At 29.3% G+C, this 17,241-nt stretch overlaps 1 protein-coding gene across 1 annotated transcript; it reads right to left on the minus strand.

Annotated features, from left to right (window-relative positions):
- Positions 1-319: 319 nt before the first annotated feature.
- Positions 320-2,284, minus strand: LOC111027049 (60S ribosomal protein L36). Its single transcript, XM_022305261.1, has 4 exons — positions 2,151-2,284; positions 1,827-1,971; positions 572-706; positions 320-492 (listed from the first exon to the last, which is right to left on the minus strand). The coding sequence occupies exons 2-4, from the start codon at positions 1,959-1,961 to the stop codon at positions 400-402; spliced, it is 363 nt and encodes a 120-aa protein (XP_022160953.1). The 5' UTR covers positions 1,962-1,971; positions 2,151-2,284; the 3' UTR covers positions 320-399.
- Positions 2,285-17,241: the final 14,957 nt, after the last annotated feature.

The raw sequence follows: 17,241 nt of genomic DNA on the forward strand, positions 1-17,241 counted from the left end.
TATAAATTCCTATCATCAACATCAACTTTTATTCTGTTCAAAAGTATTTGGGGTTCAATGTAGTTTTTCAATAAAACTGGAGTTAAGTCAAGTACTCAAAGAAGTTTGAAAAATATTAGTTTCTACATTTAGATTGTAAAACATACAGAACTATTAAGGGGTAGTACTGATTATTCACAAATTCAACGTTTAAAACTTAACTAGAATTAAGTTGACAGTAATGTATGCTGCACTTGAGGTATAATTATGCACAATTTGCATCAACTAATATTTTACATGTATGTTATCATGGCGTTTAAAACAATTAAAAACAAAATGATAAATTCAAGGAAAATGCAGATTTCTCAGCAGTCAACATTTTTATTACATATCAAACAAAGATATTATAAAGCTTTGAAATTATTTTGTATGGGTAGCTTGTGCCTTTCTCATTTGCAATAAAATGTTGCTGAGTTCTTCACGCTTCCTCTTGGCGCGAATGTGTGTTCCCAACTAAAATAAAAATATAAGCGTATTATTTTCAGTACATAAAAAAAAATTAAATAAGTAAATAGATGAAATATATGCTTACTCGTCGTTTCAAGAATTTCAATGCACGCTTGTCTTTGGATACCTTCAACAATTCCATTGCTCTCTTTTCAAATGGTGCATGACCCATAACTTCCCTTACAACATCTCTGATGAATTTATTGTGCTTAGTCAAACGCTATAAAAAATTAATTCAAATATAATGCTTAAACTATCGATGAATTGAACACAATTAAAATTAAACTGTATTCTACTTTGAATAGGATTTAAAGGAAGTTCATAGTACATGGTATTTATATTGTTATGTTAAAATTTAAGAACCAATAAAATAAAGTACCTATTTTTTTGTCTAAGATTTGTAGCTACTAATTATGCATTTCAATTCAAGGTTTTAGAAGAACAAACTTTAGTATAATGGTAAGATGAATCTGTCATACATATTTTGATAACATAAATATTGCAATATAAGGGCATTGTCATTTTCTTTAAAAAAAGGTAGCAAAATAATCATAAAATTACCCAAATTAATTTTTTGAATTGATTTAAAGCACGGCAACTGTGGCCATTAGCTGTTTGAAAGGGAGGGAATGGTTGAATTTTGTGGAAGACGTGTGTATTTGGCAGAATTTCTAGTGAGCACCTGTAGGTTTCTGCCATGCTCGGTTGAGGGGCGGCGGCCTCTCTCCAGGCACCGTGACTGCCCGAAGAGTGATGCCACTCGTGACCGAGATTCAAAACTGGCAACGGTGTGCGTCGCAACAGACGCTTTGGTCGACTCGGTCACTTCTCACCCCCTAAATTAATTTGTACACATTTATCAGTGTAATTATCTTTTAAGTCATTGGATTTTAACAAAACAAATGCATTTAAGTATGAAATTAGGTAGATAATTTGAGACTATTAACCTAAGGTTTTTTTAATTAGTTTAAATAGTATTTATACCAATATTGCATTAAATAGAAATTGATCTGAAACAGGATGAATTGTAACACATTTTTAATTTGCAGTGTACCTTCAATTAAGAAGTATTAAAAAGTTAGACTAGAGTAAACTTTAAACTAAAAAATATCTGCACGACAATAGGTAGTTTAGTCAAACATATTATTGTAAATTAACTACACTTCTTGATTGAAAAAATATTAATTGTTAAATCGGCTTCCGTTACGTTTGTCAATTACAAGAGTGAATTAATCATTGATTATGTGAATTCATGGACATACTTGGTAAACCAGTTAGTATTGTAAAAAGAAAATATTAACACATTTTAGTATACAGAATAATTTGTACATGTTACTTACGCCTTTAGTGCGGGCTTGTCTGAGCTTTTCGCTTTTGGCTACCAGTTCTTTACCGCTGACTTTGCCAACCCTCTCAATTTTTGTGGTCTTGTGACCACGTTTCATACCAACCGCAAGCTCATAACGAGGAGCCATTGTTCAGACTCTGTAATAAAAGTTCAAAATATTGATCAATAAACACAAACGACAATAATACTAAAACCTGAAAAAAATGACGCTACGTAAAATTGTTCGTCTAGGAAAAACGTAAATTTATACCGAAAAATATATTGAAACAGTAAATAAGGATTACGATTTGATATTAAAATCAATTATAAGTCTTACCTTAAGTCGGATGTATACGGATAAAGTACAAACGCGAACGATGTTTATATAAAATGTGTAGTAAGTTGACGGACTACGGATCACAGATCCTTAACAAAAAATAACAACAAAATAGGATTTTTTAGGTTATACCATTACTCCGTGATAAACATCGTTGGTGACGTTAGTGTGGTCGTCGGTATAGAACAACTGATAAACATTACGTTATCACTTATCATTGATACCGGAGTATGGAGGTACCGTACGTAACAAAATAACAAATCCATCCACAGCTGATATAGTTAGTAAGTACATAAGTTAAATCAATCTCTTATAAGTATATCAAAAGATCTACTCCTACTGGTTAATCGTAACTTTAAGTCTTTAAATAGGTCTTAACTTATATATTTAGCCAAGATGCGATTGATTTATTTTAATTGGACATATGCGTCGTCGATTTAGATCCAATAACAATCCAAATACATAGCTCACAACTAGTGCTGCTATAAAAAGTACTTTATTATATTTATATACTTCGATTTCTTTTATAGGTAAATGGGAATAGTAATTTGTTTACTCACGAAGAAGATTCTCTTTTCTTCACTAAATGGAAAAATAAAAACATACATTTAACAAGCTGATGAATGATGATAAAGAATCAACCATTAAAGCACCCATAGACAATGTTCGCAATGATCCGTTTATCAAAATTATTACTGATAGTGTACCTGTTGTATTATTTAGGCACAGTTGAAAAACTTATATCTCGATTTTGCAGTGCCCAAATGATATTAAGGCATTAATTGATGTATCAAATAACACTGAGTACAAAATATGATCGTGCATACTACTGTCAAAACGATAAAAAAAGCATAGAACTCTACGAATGGCCACCCTAACATAACGCCGGCATTTGTTGTCTCCGTCTTACAAATGCGTAACATAGTAAATTTAAGCTCAGCAGATCACGTGTAGCTTCGATAGTTTAAAAATTTGAGTGAATCGACTAGTGTGAAACCCAATGGTAAGAATATTATTTGTGTTTGTATGTGGGTTTTTAAGATACCTAGTTCAATTTTTAAGTAAGTTTTAATATAGCGTGAATAAAAAATGCTCATAAATCACTGAAGAACTAAATTATCGTAACAAATCCCACATACAAACACAGATAATGTTCTTACCATCAAATTACACAAGAGGTCGATTGATTCTAATTCTTAAACTATAGATTAAAGAAGCTATACGTGATTTGTTGAGCGTACATTTTCCATGTCACGCACTCGTAAGACGTATAAGAGTGCCAGTGTTAAATCCCCATGAAGATATTTCGCCACGTGCCCGTATTATAAGTTAGTTCCTCGGCTTATGTTTACCACGATGCAGTTACATGCAGCTGAGTATTATAATATACAAGCATTCACTGTAAAAAAAAAAGTAAAAAAGCACAATTACCTATTCCACTTCGGAGTTAGATTAATTTTACGGTCCGAAAAAAGTCAAAATTAACCAGTCATAATATTCTTAAGGTAAGGTACTAAGGTGTAGTTGGTATACTTATAAATGTTTAAATGTCCACTGCTGCATGGTTTTGTTTGTTACTTCGCTAAATATGTAGATGTAGAATCTAGTCATTGATTTGAAATGAAAAACTTAAATCTTTTCTGCGAATCAAAGACGAAGCGGACTATAATATTATTATAACAGTCCCGGGTCAAGTGACTTAGGCCATCATCTCAGTGGGATTTGTAATTCTGACGTTTAAGCATCAACACGTGTCAGGCGTCCATCCATATTGACTCATACGACGACGTTTCAGACTAAAAGCCAACCGAATTATCGGCAAGCGGCGACGCTACCGAACGACTTGATTTGAGGTGGTATAGTCGTGGGTTATACCAAGGTGTACATACCACAACAGTGCACCACGTGTGGTGTATTATCCTGGTGTACCACTGCTTAACACGGTGTACCAATTGGCACCTTCATGGTTGACTTTGGTGGTGCACCAAACGGACCTATAACCTGCAGGTTCACCATAATTATGTACCCGGAACACAATGCTGTACTCAGAGCCCAAAATTAATTATTTTCTAAATTCTAGATTACCAACTTAAATTATAAACGCAGTCTTTTTGCTATTTGGATTTTTTATATTCAATTTATTTTATAATATTATAAGATTCGCATAATATGTCTATATACGTAATTATTTAATGATGGTCAGTATAAATAAAACGACGAAATTAAAAATATAAATATAATTAGAGAAGTATATTGTAGTAGAATAAAACGGAGAAAAGAAAAAAAAATGGTAGACTACTGCGTGTTTTTGTAATACGATACGAGGGACAGTGGCTATGAGTGTGATTCGCATAGGTATATATCAGTCTTATTATTTTAACACGATTATTATCGCGATAATTTTTAAAGCGGGTTCATGATTACTCTACTAATTATATTTCGTTTAAAATGTAATATGTATGTATTCACTTACCTTTTTCGCAGCGTGTTCTGTATAATATTTGCAGTGTATATTAACTATATTGTTCTCTGAAGGGGGTGTTCGATACTCGATATCACGAACGCCGAGATTTCTCAATATACCTACACGCGTATGCCCAACACAGCTATACGCCCAACGATATAGATACACCTCTGAACAGCAGCAAAAAGTGTGTATCGCGATGCAGACTGGCGTGGACATTGTGCATCGGCTCCACTTGTGGAAAAAAAAAACTGTTATCGGGTCGATTTCGCGTCATCCTTGTGCAGCGTGCGTTATCTGGTGTAATCCCTTCCCAATTGGTGTGTATCGATCGAACGAAACTTTGAGGTACGTCTATGATTTTTATATTGTACGGTGCAGTGACCAGTGACGTAAGTATGAACGAAATATAAAAAATATAATATAATATAATATGTACGACGTTTATATCGATCCGTGCAACCTTTCGATCGTACTTGTTTGGGGGTGAGGAGAGGTGTTAATGTGTTCCGTGTGTCCTGTGATTGTATGGCGAGTGTGTGTATCTCGTGCGTATGTATATCGCTCTACCCCGCACACGGTGCGAACCAGTATGACCAATTATATCCATTTTTATGGAAGAACAGTAATTAAATATTTAATATTACAGTATACACGGTTTTTAATTTTTCATACAAATGTTTACTGATATATACATAGTCCGAAGTGGTAATGCATTTTTCAACATAGTCAACGTAAATAATAAAAAAATGTACATGATTTTGAATTTAAGACCGCGGTTTTTCTTCTAGATTTTAGTAAACTGACTTTTGAATTAGACCTAAAAAATCAAGTATGTTATAGGTATTTCCCGTAACTACGTAAACAATAATATCATACAATTTCACAGGGCCACTTTAATAATTAATTATCAACAGGGACCCGGGGCCGCAAATAATATCAGGGTCCCGGGCTGCAGCCCACCTAGCCCCCCCACCTCCAAGCTGGGCTTTGGCTGTACACGATTGACACGCTCTTAGTGGAAGTCGACCAGATATCGCTTGGTGGAAATACCTTTTAATTAACATTAAGTTAAAAGTAAGGGAGGGATTAATTGGCTTACTTTTTATACTTGTATTTTTAATTCTTTGAGTTTTTGTTAATTAACGCTCAGATTACACCAAACAGTTCACTAACATAATGTAAACTGTATAATTAATTTGAGTTATAGATATTAATTTAATAATTGAATATTTCATGTGCCTATTTCCAGCTCAACGTGGGCCAAAATATTTTGAAAATTGTATGGTGTATAGAAAATTCTAATATATACATTCAAGGTACGTTTCATGTATCTATTGTCTATTGCTATTTGTTATAGGGTTACACCAAAAATCAAAATTGGTTTTGAATAACAATTTTCTTTCTTTTTAATTTTTTGTTTGTTTTTCCAAGCGCTTTTGAAAACTACTGGGAATTTTAAATTTTGACTGGATTCACTTTCCTGTCGAAAAAGATACTGAAGTTGAAAATCGAAGCTTTATTTCGGATACTCTTTGTGCAAGTTCACAAACACAAATAAATAAACAAGAAAACACATAATATTGTAAAATTAATACATTCATCACTCCACTCAGAATCTAAAAAATAATTGTTCATACCAATAGCGGCGTCCCATACATAACTATATAAGACGATAACATTGGAATATTTTATGCCATTTAAAAGCATGCGGTACTACATTTGGCGAGTTTTTTGAAGTGAATCTTCTTTACGGAGGGTACGGAAAAAAATCAATAGTATATTTTTATATATTACTAGCTGTTCTGACCGACGTTGTCAGTGCTAAAGATTTGTTTGAAAAAAAATATATTTGTAAAAAAATGTGTTTGCCATATTCGATATTTCTACTATATAATTATAATATTTTAGTTGGTAATGTAAATTGCAATCTATGGGTCACGGCCATCATTTAAATAAGCAAAAAGGATATTGCTTTTTTTGTGAGCTGAAAAAAATGCATGTGTGATCTATACCCTTTTGCTATGGGTTGAAATAGGCTTAAAACCATATCCGTATTATAATGTATCATTAAAAAAAAATCAAGATGATAGAAGAGTAGTTTCTGAGGTTAGCTGTTACAAAGAAGTAAGAACGTATATTTCACGTTTATGTAGTTAGATAGATATTAGCACTATAATTATAAGCATTTTAAAATTGGAGTTGACAAGAAGAAGAATAGGAAAATGCTTTGTTTCACAAGCATCTTTAAGGAACGCCTATAAGTTCTAATATTTTCAACGATAACTTTCGGTAGTCTTAGGATTTAGAACGCAGTGTGGAACTTGTTCATGTTTATTGTTTTATTTCAGAAGTTTGTCGTTTTTGTGATACTTTTATTTTTAATAATGGATCGGTTTTTATTAAACAGTCCTACACGTTGAGAAGATGAAGAAAGAATAAACCCTCAACTAGCCGTCACCCGGCTATAAAAAAGCGAAAATATAGTATAAATAAGATGATAGATGTTTGGAGTTCAATTTTACGTCAACAGAAATTAACTGTGAAGAGAGGCCAAAATGTGTATTGTGTATGAACATTTTGGCACCAGAATACATATTGCCGAGTAAATTGAAGCGCCATTTAGACGCGAATCTCAAGAACCTGGTAAGAAAACATGGAGATTTCTTTGTTAGAAAGTTAAAAAAAATAAAACAGGAAAAAAGTACATTTTTTAAGAATATGCATCAATATCAAACAATGCATTGATAGCATTTTATAAAGTATTGATTATAGAATCGCAAAATGTAAGAAGCCCCATACAATTTTTGAAGATTTTAGCACCTAGTGACTAGGTCGGTTGATTTTTTTAAACTTTTTTATAGTAGGAATTATAATAAGAAAATATTATTATATAATATAATTAATCAATATATTTTAAATATACATATTATATATTTAATAAATGGCAAATAAATGCAGGGTCCTAAAAATCGTTCAAATCCATCAAAATATGAACGTCGTTCGCGTTCACATTCAATTTGAAAAAAATGAGTGACGTTCGCGTATCGTTCACTAAATATATGAACGTGCTTTAATACACGACGTTCTTTCCAAACACTGGACAAAATTCAATCAATTAAAATCATTCCTTTGCTTTAAACACTAAATAAAAATTAAACTTAAAAAAAATTAAAAATTAATTGGATTTAATTAATAATATTTAATATATATATATATTAAATTATTTGCAGTCGAGATATTACAAAAAAACCAGTTCTATTCGATTAAACATTTACACAGTGTTTATAGGTGCAATCGTCGTTAACAATAAACAGCAATTCACCAGCTTCCTATTTATAGCCAGCACAGTATTATAATGGTATTACTATATGTTTATTTAGGTACCTACTATAGCTAGCACAGTATCAATTTCATACACGAAATAGAGTACTACGTATAATAACATAACAATGATAATAATAATATAAATTTTTTTTTTTACTAAAGAAAAAGCCTCGATAGTGTGACCATTGGCTTGTTTTTTACATGATGATATGTCCTTAAATAATTTAAATGAAATTGTACAATTCAATGTATTTTATAAATAAAATTATATTTTCGATAGATTCTTCGTCGGGGCCCAGTGCGTCGTGAAGGTACTCCGTCCCGGTATGTTGTGTTTTTGTCGGCTCTCTTTTGTGTCTCTACATTCGGTAAGGATGTGTTTGATTATAGTTGTATATCCGCATGTAAGGCAATAATATTAATATATTGTTGCCCTAGATTGCCTGTCATTGAAGTATGTACAAAATAGTTCTAACAATAAAGCAAAATTATGACATCCCCCTAAAAGGCTTGTGGGGTGGATGAGTTAATAAAGTCAGTTAAAATATGAAGATATTACTGATTAACAATTAAAAAGAATATGAAGTACTTATACTTTAATACTTAAAATACACACTTTATTTTTGTGAAACAACAAAACATATTTTTTTCTATTTAACATTAAAACATAAGTGAATATTAATCAAAATCTATAACTGTTTAGATAAAAAGTGTATAAATAATTAATGAACACAGATTTTGTTTTAAGTTTGGTGATATCAATAACAGGAATTAAATTTTCCAAAATCTTTGTTTACTTTTATCCAGTTTAAATTAATTCGAGCTTATAATCCATAGTATTGTAAGAAGCATGTGATTTAAACATCGTTACATTAGTTTTAAACAAATGTAATAAAACATTCAGTAAACATAAACTATAAAGTATAAATCCACCACTCAATCTTCTTTTCTATATACCTGCTGAACCAAGTATTTATAATAGCCTACATATATTATGAAATACGACGTGATTATACACACTTTGTTTTATACGAATATCAAACTAAATTTAACAAAATGGCTACTACGACAAGCTGCTGATTGTTCACCTATATTGTTACTTTAAAATCATCAATGCTTTATCCTTTTATTTTTTAAAGTATTAATTATCTTGAGTATAAAATAATAGTTTTTAAAGTTCATTAATATATTAAATATAACTAGTAATTTCTATTTGTTAAGACTCTTGGGGCCCCAAACGAATTTCCTCAGTGAGGCCCATTATACATCGTACACTATACAATAATAACCCAATATTGTTGTATTTGTATCAAACAAAAAATGAATAATAATACAATGAAACCTCTAAATACCGGATACCACTGACATTTTGTGTGCTATTTGCAGGTGTCCGGTGTTCAAAGTGTTTTAATTGTAGAAAGTTTGTAGTTGCTTCCCAAAAAAACATACTCTATTGTGGGGGGGGGGGGGGTGTCCACTATTTAGACGTGTCCGTAGGAAAGGTTTCACTGTAGTAGTTTATTTATTTCTTTAATGTAAAAATTAAATTTCAACCAACAATATACTTAATTTTGTATAGATATAGGTACACATTATGTTATTTTAGTAATATGCATACAGGGAGTATAAGAAAGATCTAACGACAAAAAAAAAAAAATTAAATTAAAGTTAAACGTACGACTATAATTTAATATGAAAATATTATGGGTTGTAATAATTTAAGAAATATACTTACATCAGGAATATTTATTACGTTTCAAATTAATTTACTCTACAACAAAAATTAATACTTTAAAATATTGTAGAAACTAAACTACTAGACTTAAATAAACGTGTACAAGGTTAAGAAAATATACTTATATGTAAAAATATTCAAAATATGATTTCGTATTTAATTTATAAATAACACAGTGGTACAGTACAAATTTGGAACGAATCAATTTTTTTAAAATGATGTACCAAAAAAAAAACATGCAAATGCATTAGATTATCCATTAGAGGCCTTGTAAATATAAGTTAAATAAAAGAAACATGGTCCGTCTGTCTATAACATCCGTTTCCAACGTTTTACGAGCTTGATCCTAACATTTTAAAATTTGACTTTTGGTGACCATAAAAAAAAAAAATTATTACAAATAAAACTTTCATTTATTAACAACAAATTGGTGAAAATATGCATGTTTATCCATCCTAAAATACTCAAATAAAATAAATTTATACTAATATACGTAACTATAACAAAACTACGATAAGGGCACATCAAGATGAGCGTTATTTATATAACCTATTTAAAATTATTTTCTTCTTCGATCATTTTATTTTCAGAGTATTTCAGGAATTTTTTTTATTGAAAATTAAATTAACTTAATAATAATATAAATACTACATAATGTAAGTAATGCTTTCGCGACCCACGTTAAAAACCTTTGCGACCCTACCTTGGGTCGCGACCAAAGGTTGGGAACCGCTGCAGGTCTATAATATTACTATATAATATATATGACATTTGCTGTAAGATTAAACTTCTATAATAATAATATGAATAATTTTTTTTTTTTTTTGATTTAAGCTTCGGCAACTGAGGCCATTAGCTGTAGGTTGTGTGGTACTGTAGAGTTTTTGGACTGTAGGGGGGGGAACACGTGTGTGTTTTTGTTTTGGCAGAATTTCTATTGGGCACCCGTAGGTTTCTGCCATGCCCGGTTGGGGGATGGCGGTACTTGTTCTCCGGTCACCGCGACTTGTCCAGAGAAAAATGCCGCCCGGTGGCCGAGGATCGAACCGCGATCGGCTGCGTCGCAGCGGACGCGTCAGACCACTCGGTCACCTCGTCCCCCATGAATAATTTTGTAAATTATTTCTATCAATTTCCGTTAGTTATTGTTAATTGATTTCACAGTAAAAAAAATTAAATATTTTTAAATATATATAACAATTACAATACTATTACTACATGTTATTATTTTTTATTTTTATTAAGTCTGTAAATCATGTACAGAAAATGTATGATGGTAATTGGTGGGGTATAAATCTAAACACTGTAGTTCGTGAGCCAATTCATATTGTAAATATTGCGGGGCATCAAACAAAAAAAATTATTATTTACTGCAACACTCGTAGGTAGGTACTTACAACATAATGTTTTTCCACCAAATTGAATGAACCACTACAAAAGTTTTACATAATACATTTATACTGTACAATACAAATAACATATTTTTGTGAAAGAGGTGCTAAAATTGAATAGCATGTACTTTTTTTGGAATTTTATATAATATCTGGTCACCATAATAAGTATGTACTACATACTATATACTATTATACTATATTGTATATAAATACAAAATACTCAGTAAGTACCTATGATCTACCTACCATCATATTTTAGCTGTGGCCCTTGAGACGATTTCAATGTTAAATTTTCTATATAGATACGTAGGTGCTTCAATGCCGTGTAGTGCGCGCCATTCATTGTATTATGACACATTTTAACATTCTAAACAAATGATTTTTAACTGAAATGAATTGGTGTAGGGGATGGATATACAGTGATCGCCGCTCAATGCAATCACTTTGGTACGGGGACATAACTGATGACATAATCCGATTGATAACGCACTAAACGAAAGTTAAAAGAGTTATAAAAAAATGATAAAATCTATGCTACATAATATGTAGGTATAAATTGGAAATTTAAAACTTAAAAAGATATAAATAAAATATAAATAAATGATATGTGTAATATATGTACAGATGCATACAAACGCGATACTGGTCGACGGGCAGCGACGGTACTGTCTTTTAATGCTGTACGAACGAAAGGTAGATACAAATGTGATGTCAGTGTGTATACTGTATAGACATTAATTATATTTTTATTACAATTTTCATCTTTATTATGAGACGTTTGGAGAAAACTTTGATACTATGTTACAAAATGATGATTTTATGACCCACAAACTGTCAATACTGTGCGGCGTATTGATTACGGGCGAATGTAAGTTCCTACACGAGAGTAGCAGGTACACAAAATACATACGTTAGTTCCTACATGACGAAAAAAGGTAGGTACATATTAAAGTTCCTACGCGGTAAAAACCAGGTACGTATGTTAGTTACTGCGGAAAGGGTTAAATATGTATATTATACACAATTAAATATGTATATACGAATTTAAAAAAACAAATATATTATAATGATTAAAAAATATAATAAAAATCGTTTTTTCCTGTAATTTTGTATACGTTCTGCTTTAAATGAAGTATATTAATTTAATGTATATTAGTAAGCTACGGCTGGACATATTATTATTAAAACGATACGTCTGTGTATAATATACATATTTAACCCTTTCCGCAGTGTAGGAACTAACATACGTACCTGTTTTTTACCGTGTAGGAACTAACTTACATATGTCCGTGTAAGAACTAACGTATGTAATTGTTTACCTGCTACTCTCGTGTAGGAACTTACTATTCCCCTTGATTACAATAGCCGACGTAATTTACACATATAAGTATACGTCCGGCCCGTACTTATACTTTTCGATAACAATAAACGTTTGATAACATTAACCGTGATTATAATAAGCGGCGACCACTGTAATACATATAAATATATATAATGTAACGCCGGTATTGACGAGATTGATTTTCAACTAATAAGACATTCATTACCATTTTTTTTTTAAATTTCTTATAAGAAAAACTGTTAGATGTACCTATTAAATATTTATGTTAAATACCTACAAATTACAATACAAAAGCTGGTGAAAGTGAACGAAAAATTAATTTTGGCCATTTTTAGATTATTATGCTGTACAAAACAACTTAATTTTTATTAACAATAAATACATTATATTTGTACTATAGCCCATAAGTATCTTATCTTAAGTTAACAAAGAGACCGAAAAATCAATAACGAAATGAGACGTTTTTCTCGTTTCCTGTAGAGCAGTCATTTTTGGCTTTTTTCCTTCTACCGGCACGGAGAGGTTTCATTTAATATTAATTATTATGCATTTGAATATTTTATCATAGGTAGATTCAGTAATTAGTAATTAGTGAAATATAACTATGCTATTTCTCGGTGTACCTTTATTTTACGTTCACCTATTTAACTATGTGTCATGTATGATATTGTATTATATATATTTATATTATGATATTTTCTACGACACAGACATCTAAATGTATGTAGGATATTACTTAGTAATTATTACTTTATAATATTATGTCATTGTTTCTTAATTAAAAATGTCTTTGTTACGACTTAATTTTACTTGCACGTCCCTATGTGAAGTATGAATTTATACTACCAACATCAATATAATATATATATATTATAATATATTATATATTTTTTAACTTTTATTATTTAAATATAATGTATAGTTATTAAAACACATACTATTTCATAGTTAGTTACTTTGTTTATTAAAAACACACATAAATATATTTAAAATAATTACAATAATATTTAAAAATTAAAATATAGGTAACTTTTAAAATTAAAAATAATAATTACAATTTATTGTATACATACCTATTATAGGCATATATTTTATGATTTTTTTTATAATAGGTATACATATATATTTTTTAAGTCTTAGCCCATTATATAATATAATATTATATATCTGAAATTCTTACAATAATTGAATATAAACAATAATATGGAATTTAAATAAATATCTACAATTTAAATAGGTAATAAAAGTAATAGATTATATTATATTATTTTAACAATGGTAGTTTTTATTTATTATAACAGAAATAAGATGTCATTTTTAAATAATTCCAATATAAATCCAAGTAGATAGGTAGAATAATAACTCTTTTGGTTTTTAATAATATAATTTTATAGTTCACACAAATTTGTTTTATGATTTTCAGTTAAATATTCGTATGTGAATTGTGAACGTAATATTTAAGAGAGATATTTTTTCTTAGTTAGAACAATTTAAAAATAATAAATACTGAATTCTAACACAAATTATACAACAACTATGCGTGATAGGTATTATTTAATATAAATTTAAAAAATGTAATATGTACCTACCTACATCCTAACTACTTATGTAATGGCTTTGATTATAAATACTATTTACTAATAAGTAGATATAAAACAAATTATTTTATAAATTTTTATCCAATAGTAGGTATTATACGTACCTACTACCTAGGTATATAGTTTTTAATGTGTATTCTGCGGTCAACCTGTGTAATTAGTAAGTTATTACTTAATAATATGATAAATATTTAAACAATGAATTATTTAAAATCAGCTAATGGCCATAGTTGCCGGGCTTAAGACCAGTTTGAAAAAAAGAACTATTTAAAAAAAAAGATAAAAGATAATAACCCGTAGGTACCTATTAAAGGTTTTACGGTTTTTGACGTTTGTATAAATTAAAACAATTGATTAAAATGAACGATACTTTTAAAATTACCTATACATACTGCACGTAATCATAACATTTACATGTGATACACAGTAATTTAAATCTGAAAAACTTAAATATTTGTATTAGACAGGATTTTAAGAGGCACCTAACTACATATTATATAGGTAGTTATAACAAAAACAGAAGTAAACATTGTAAATTAATTTCTGTCGTTCCCGTTGTAGTTCATCATAATGCGCACAGTTATATTATACTTGTATTAATATGTATATATATATATAATTGAAACAACACAATTAATAATTGATGTCTATTGTCTACGTATTACTTAGTACAGCATCGACGAAATACACAATTACAAAATTTTATTCTCCCAGTACACCTCCGATGGTGGGCTGGTTAGCTATAATATAGTTGGATACAGCTATTGAGATACCTATTGGCTATTACATTATTATTACAATCGTTCACCAGACTATCATACTTTTAGGTTTGTAAGGGTACACGCAGTATATTAAGCGTATTATAAACTATTATAATTTATTACAAGGCGCCTATACGGCTATAATATACGAATATTATCTATATCAGATATTGTAATAATACCTGCCGGCTGCAGCCAACAACACTTACACAAAACAGCTTATTGGCTACTCCATCCTATTTCTGACCTACATTTAATTTTTTTTTTTTACACAAAACACGATGTTTACATGATTGGTAGATAAAAATGTAGATCTGTTGTACAATAACGAAAGTTCCACCACATTATGTTCTCTTAACAATAACAATATCATAACTGTTAAAGTAAATATAATTAAACAATTATTGTTATTGTTCTTAAAACTAAAAATTCTTAAAAACTATACATTATACATTTATACAATTATACTATACATACTACCTAAAATGTTATATGCACAATCACGTAGGTATCAATAGTAATTGAACAAATTTATTTAAATCCTATCCCATATTTCCCATATTTTATTTATGACTAAATCGTAGACACATATTTTGGTATCGGTTTATTTAATTTTGCAATAATTACACTCTGTTCAATTATTATTTATTTTGTGCCATATCGTTAGCATGATATAAATAATATAATCATTTAAAGCTTTCATTGTTATTTGATAAAACTATCTGTTTATTAATCGAGTAGTTAATAACTACCGAATAAACCTATATATAGTTTTGTAAACGTATAGGTGTATGAGTCTCATCTTGTTCAAGAGAACGAATCTTAGAAAATTAACTACCAAATGTGTATTTATAGTATATTCAAAAGTTAACATATAATATGTACCTAGTTATATAATAAATAATTATATGTTATATGAAGTAAAAGTTTGATCTATTTTTACAATTTTACCTAATAAATAGATATCTCTACCTCAGGTGTATATTAGACGTATACAGCCGTGATTCCAATCACTTATTAATACCATTAAACATTTAACAAGAATTATGAAAAATAAATTATTCTATCAGGTGATTATATTATATATATTTAAATAAATAAATCTATTTTAGTCATGAATATTATATATTTCTAGTATACTTGACATTTGTTATTTGTACAACTTAAATTTGCATATACGCAAAAACTAAAAGGCTAAACATTTTTTAGGTATTTTATTTAATTTTTAAATAGTAAAATTTATAATAATATCATGTACACAAAATGTGTTAATGTTTTCTATTTCTTTTGTGATTCATTTAAACGATTTAATGATTTAATTATCTATTAATTATTTTCAAACATTAAAATACTTACTTAATTAACATTTTTTTTAAAATTTTATTGTCACAAATATGTATCATGATAAAATCATTTGTCAGTTTTGTTTTCACCGATATTATAATTATAATTTTTCTCTAAATTTAAACTTATTTTCTAAACTTGGAAAATTGCGTTAGGTATCTATTTAATATTTATAGTTATCTAATATGAGTGTAATAATAAATTGTATTAATTTAAAGTAGTATAGGTAAACGATTCTTTCGACTCGACGTTGAATGGTTTTCAAAGATTTTAAATCTAGAATGCAACAAAATCTTCGTTAAAAGATATTATATTTATTATTTCGAACCACGCGAGTAGGTACCAAACCCGTAATGGTCAAAGCAGTTTTAATTAATCATAGTCTTTTAGTTTTTATACATATTAAAAATGTGCGTAATTGTATAATTATAATAATAATAAAAGTAATAATGATTACATACAAATATTGAAACTCGTGTTGGTCAACCACATTTGCGTTAACAATGAGGACTATCAACATATACACAAGACACTGATATTTTTTTCTAACAAGTCGAAACGCTTTTGCAAATTATGTAAATATTTTTACAGGGAATTGGAATTGAGTATATATTTTTTATTCGACATATTTATACATGTAGGTACCGAGTATTTATTCTTTGCCGACACACGATGAAGTTAACAATACGCTTTTACATGTTAGATATAACGACTGACGAGACCGCCCACACACATTTATTTATACACGTATGATAATACACGTATGTACATTATACAACATCGATTTTCAAACTATTATTACGAATAAATCAATAAAACGATAACGAGGAATTTTGAATTGACATATTATTATGTATTAGGTTTGGGTACATCGTACATGTTTTCACACACACACATATATATATATATATATATGTATAGATGCGCAAGTATATATAATATAATATTACACAAAAGGGCTATTGATTGTACCTGTGCATATATATATATATATAGTATATTATATACATAATAATGGGAAGTCAAACGATTTTCATTTTTTTTCATTCTCTTTTGATTAGGAAACTACTGACGACGATAATGGAATAATGTATAATAATATTACGTCCTGCGGGGTTCACGGAGG

This window comes from Myzus persicae, unplaced genomic scaffold (genome assembly GCF_001856785.1).
Source record: "Myzus persicae strain clone G006 unplaced genomic scaffold, MPER_G0061.0, whole genome shotgun sequence".
NCBI lineage: Eukaryota > Metazoa > Arthropoda > Insecta > Hemiptera > Aphididae > Myzus > Myzus persicae.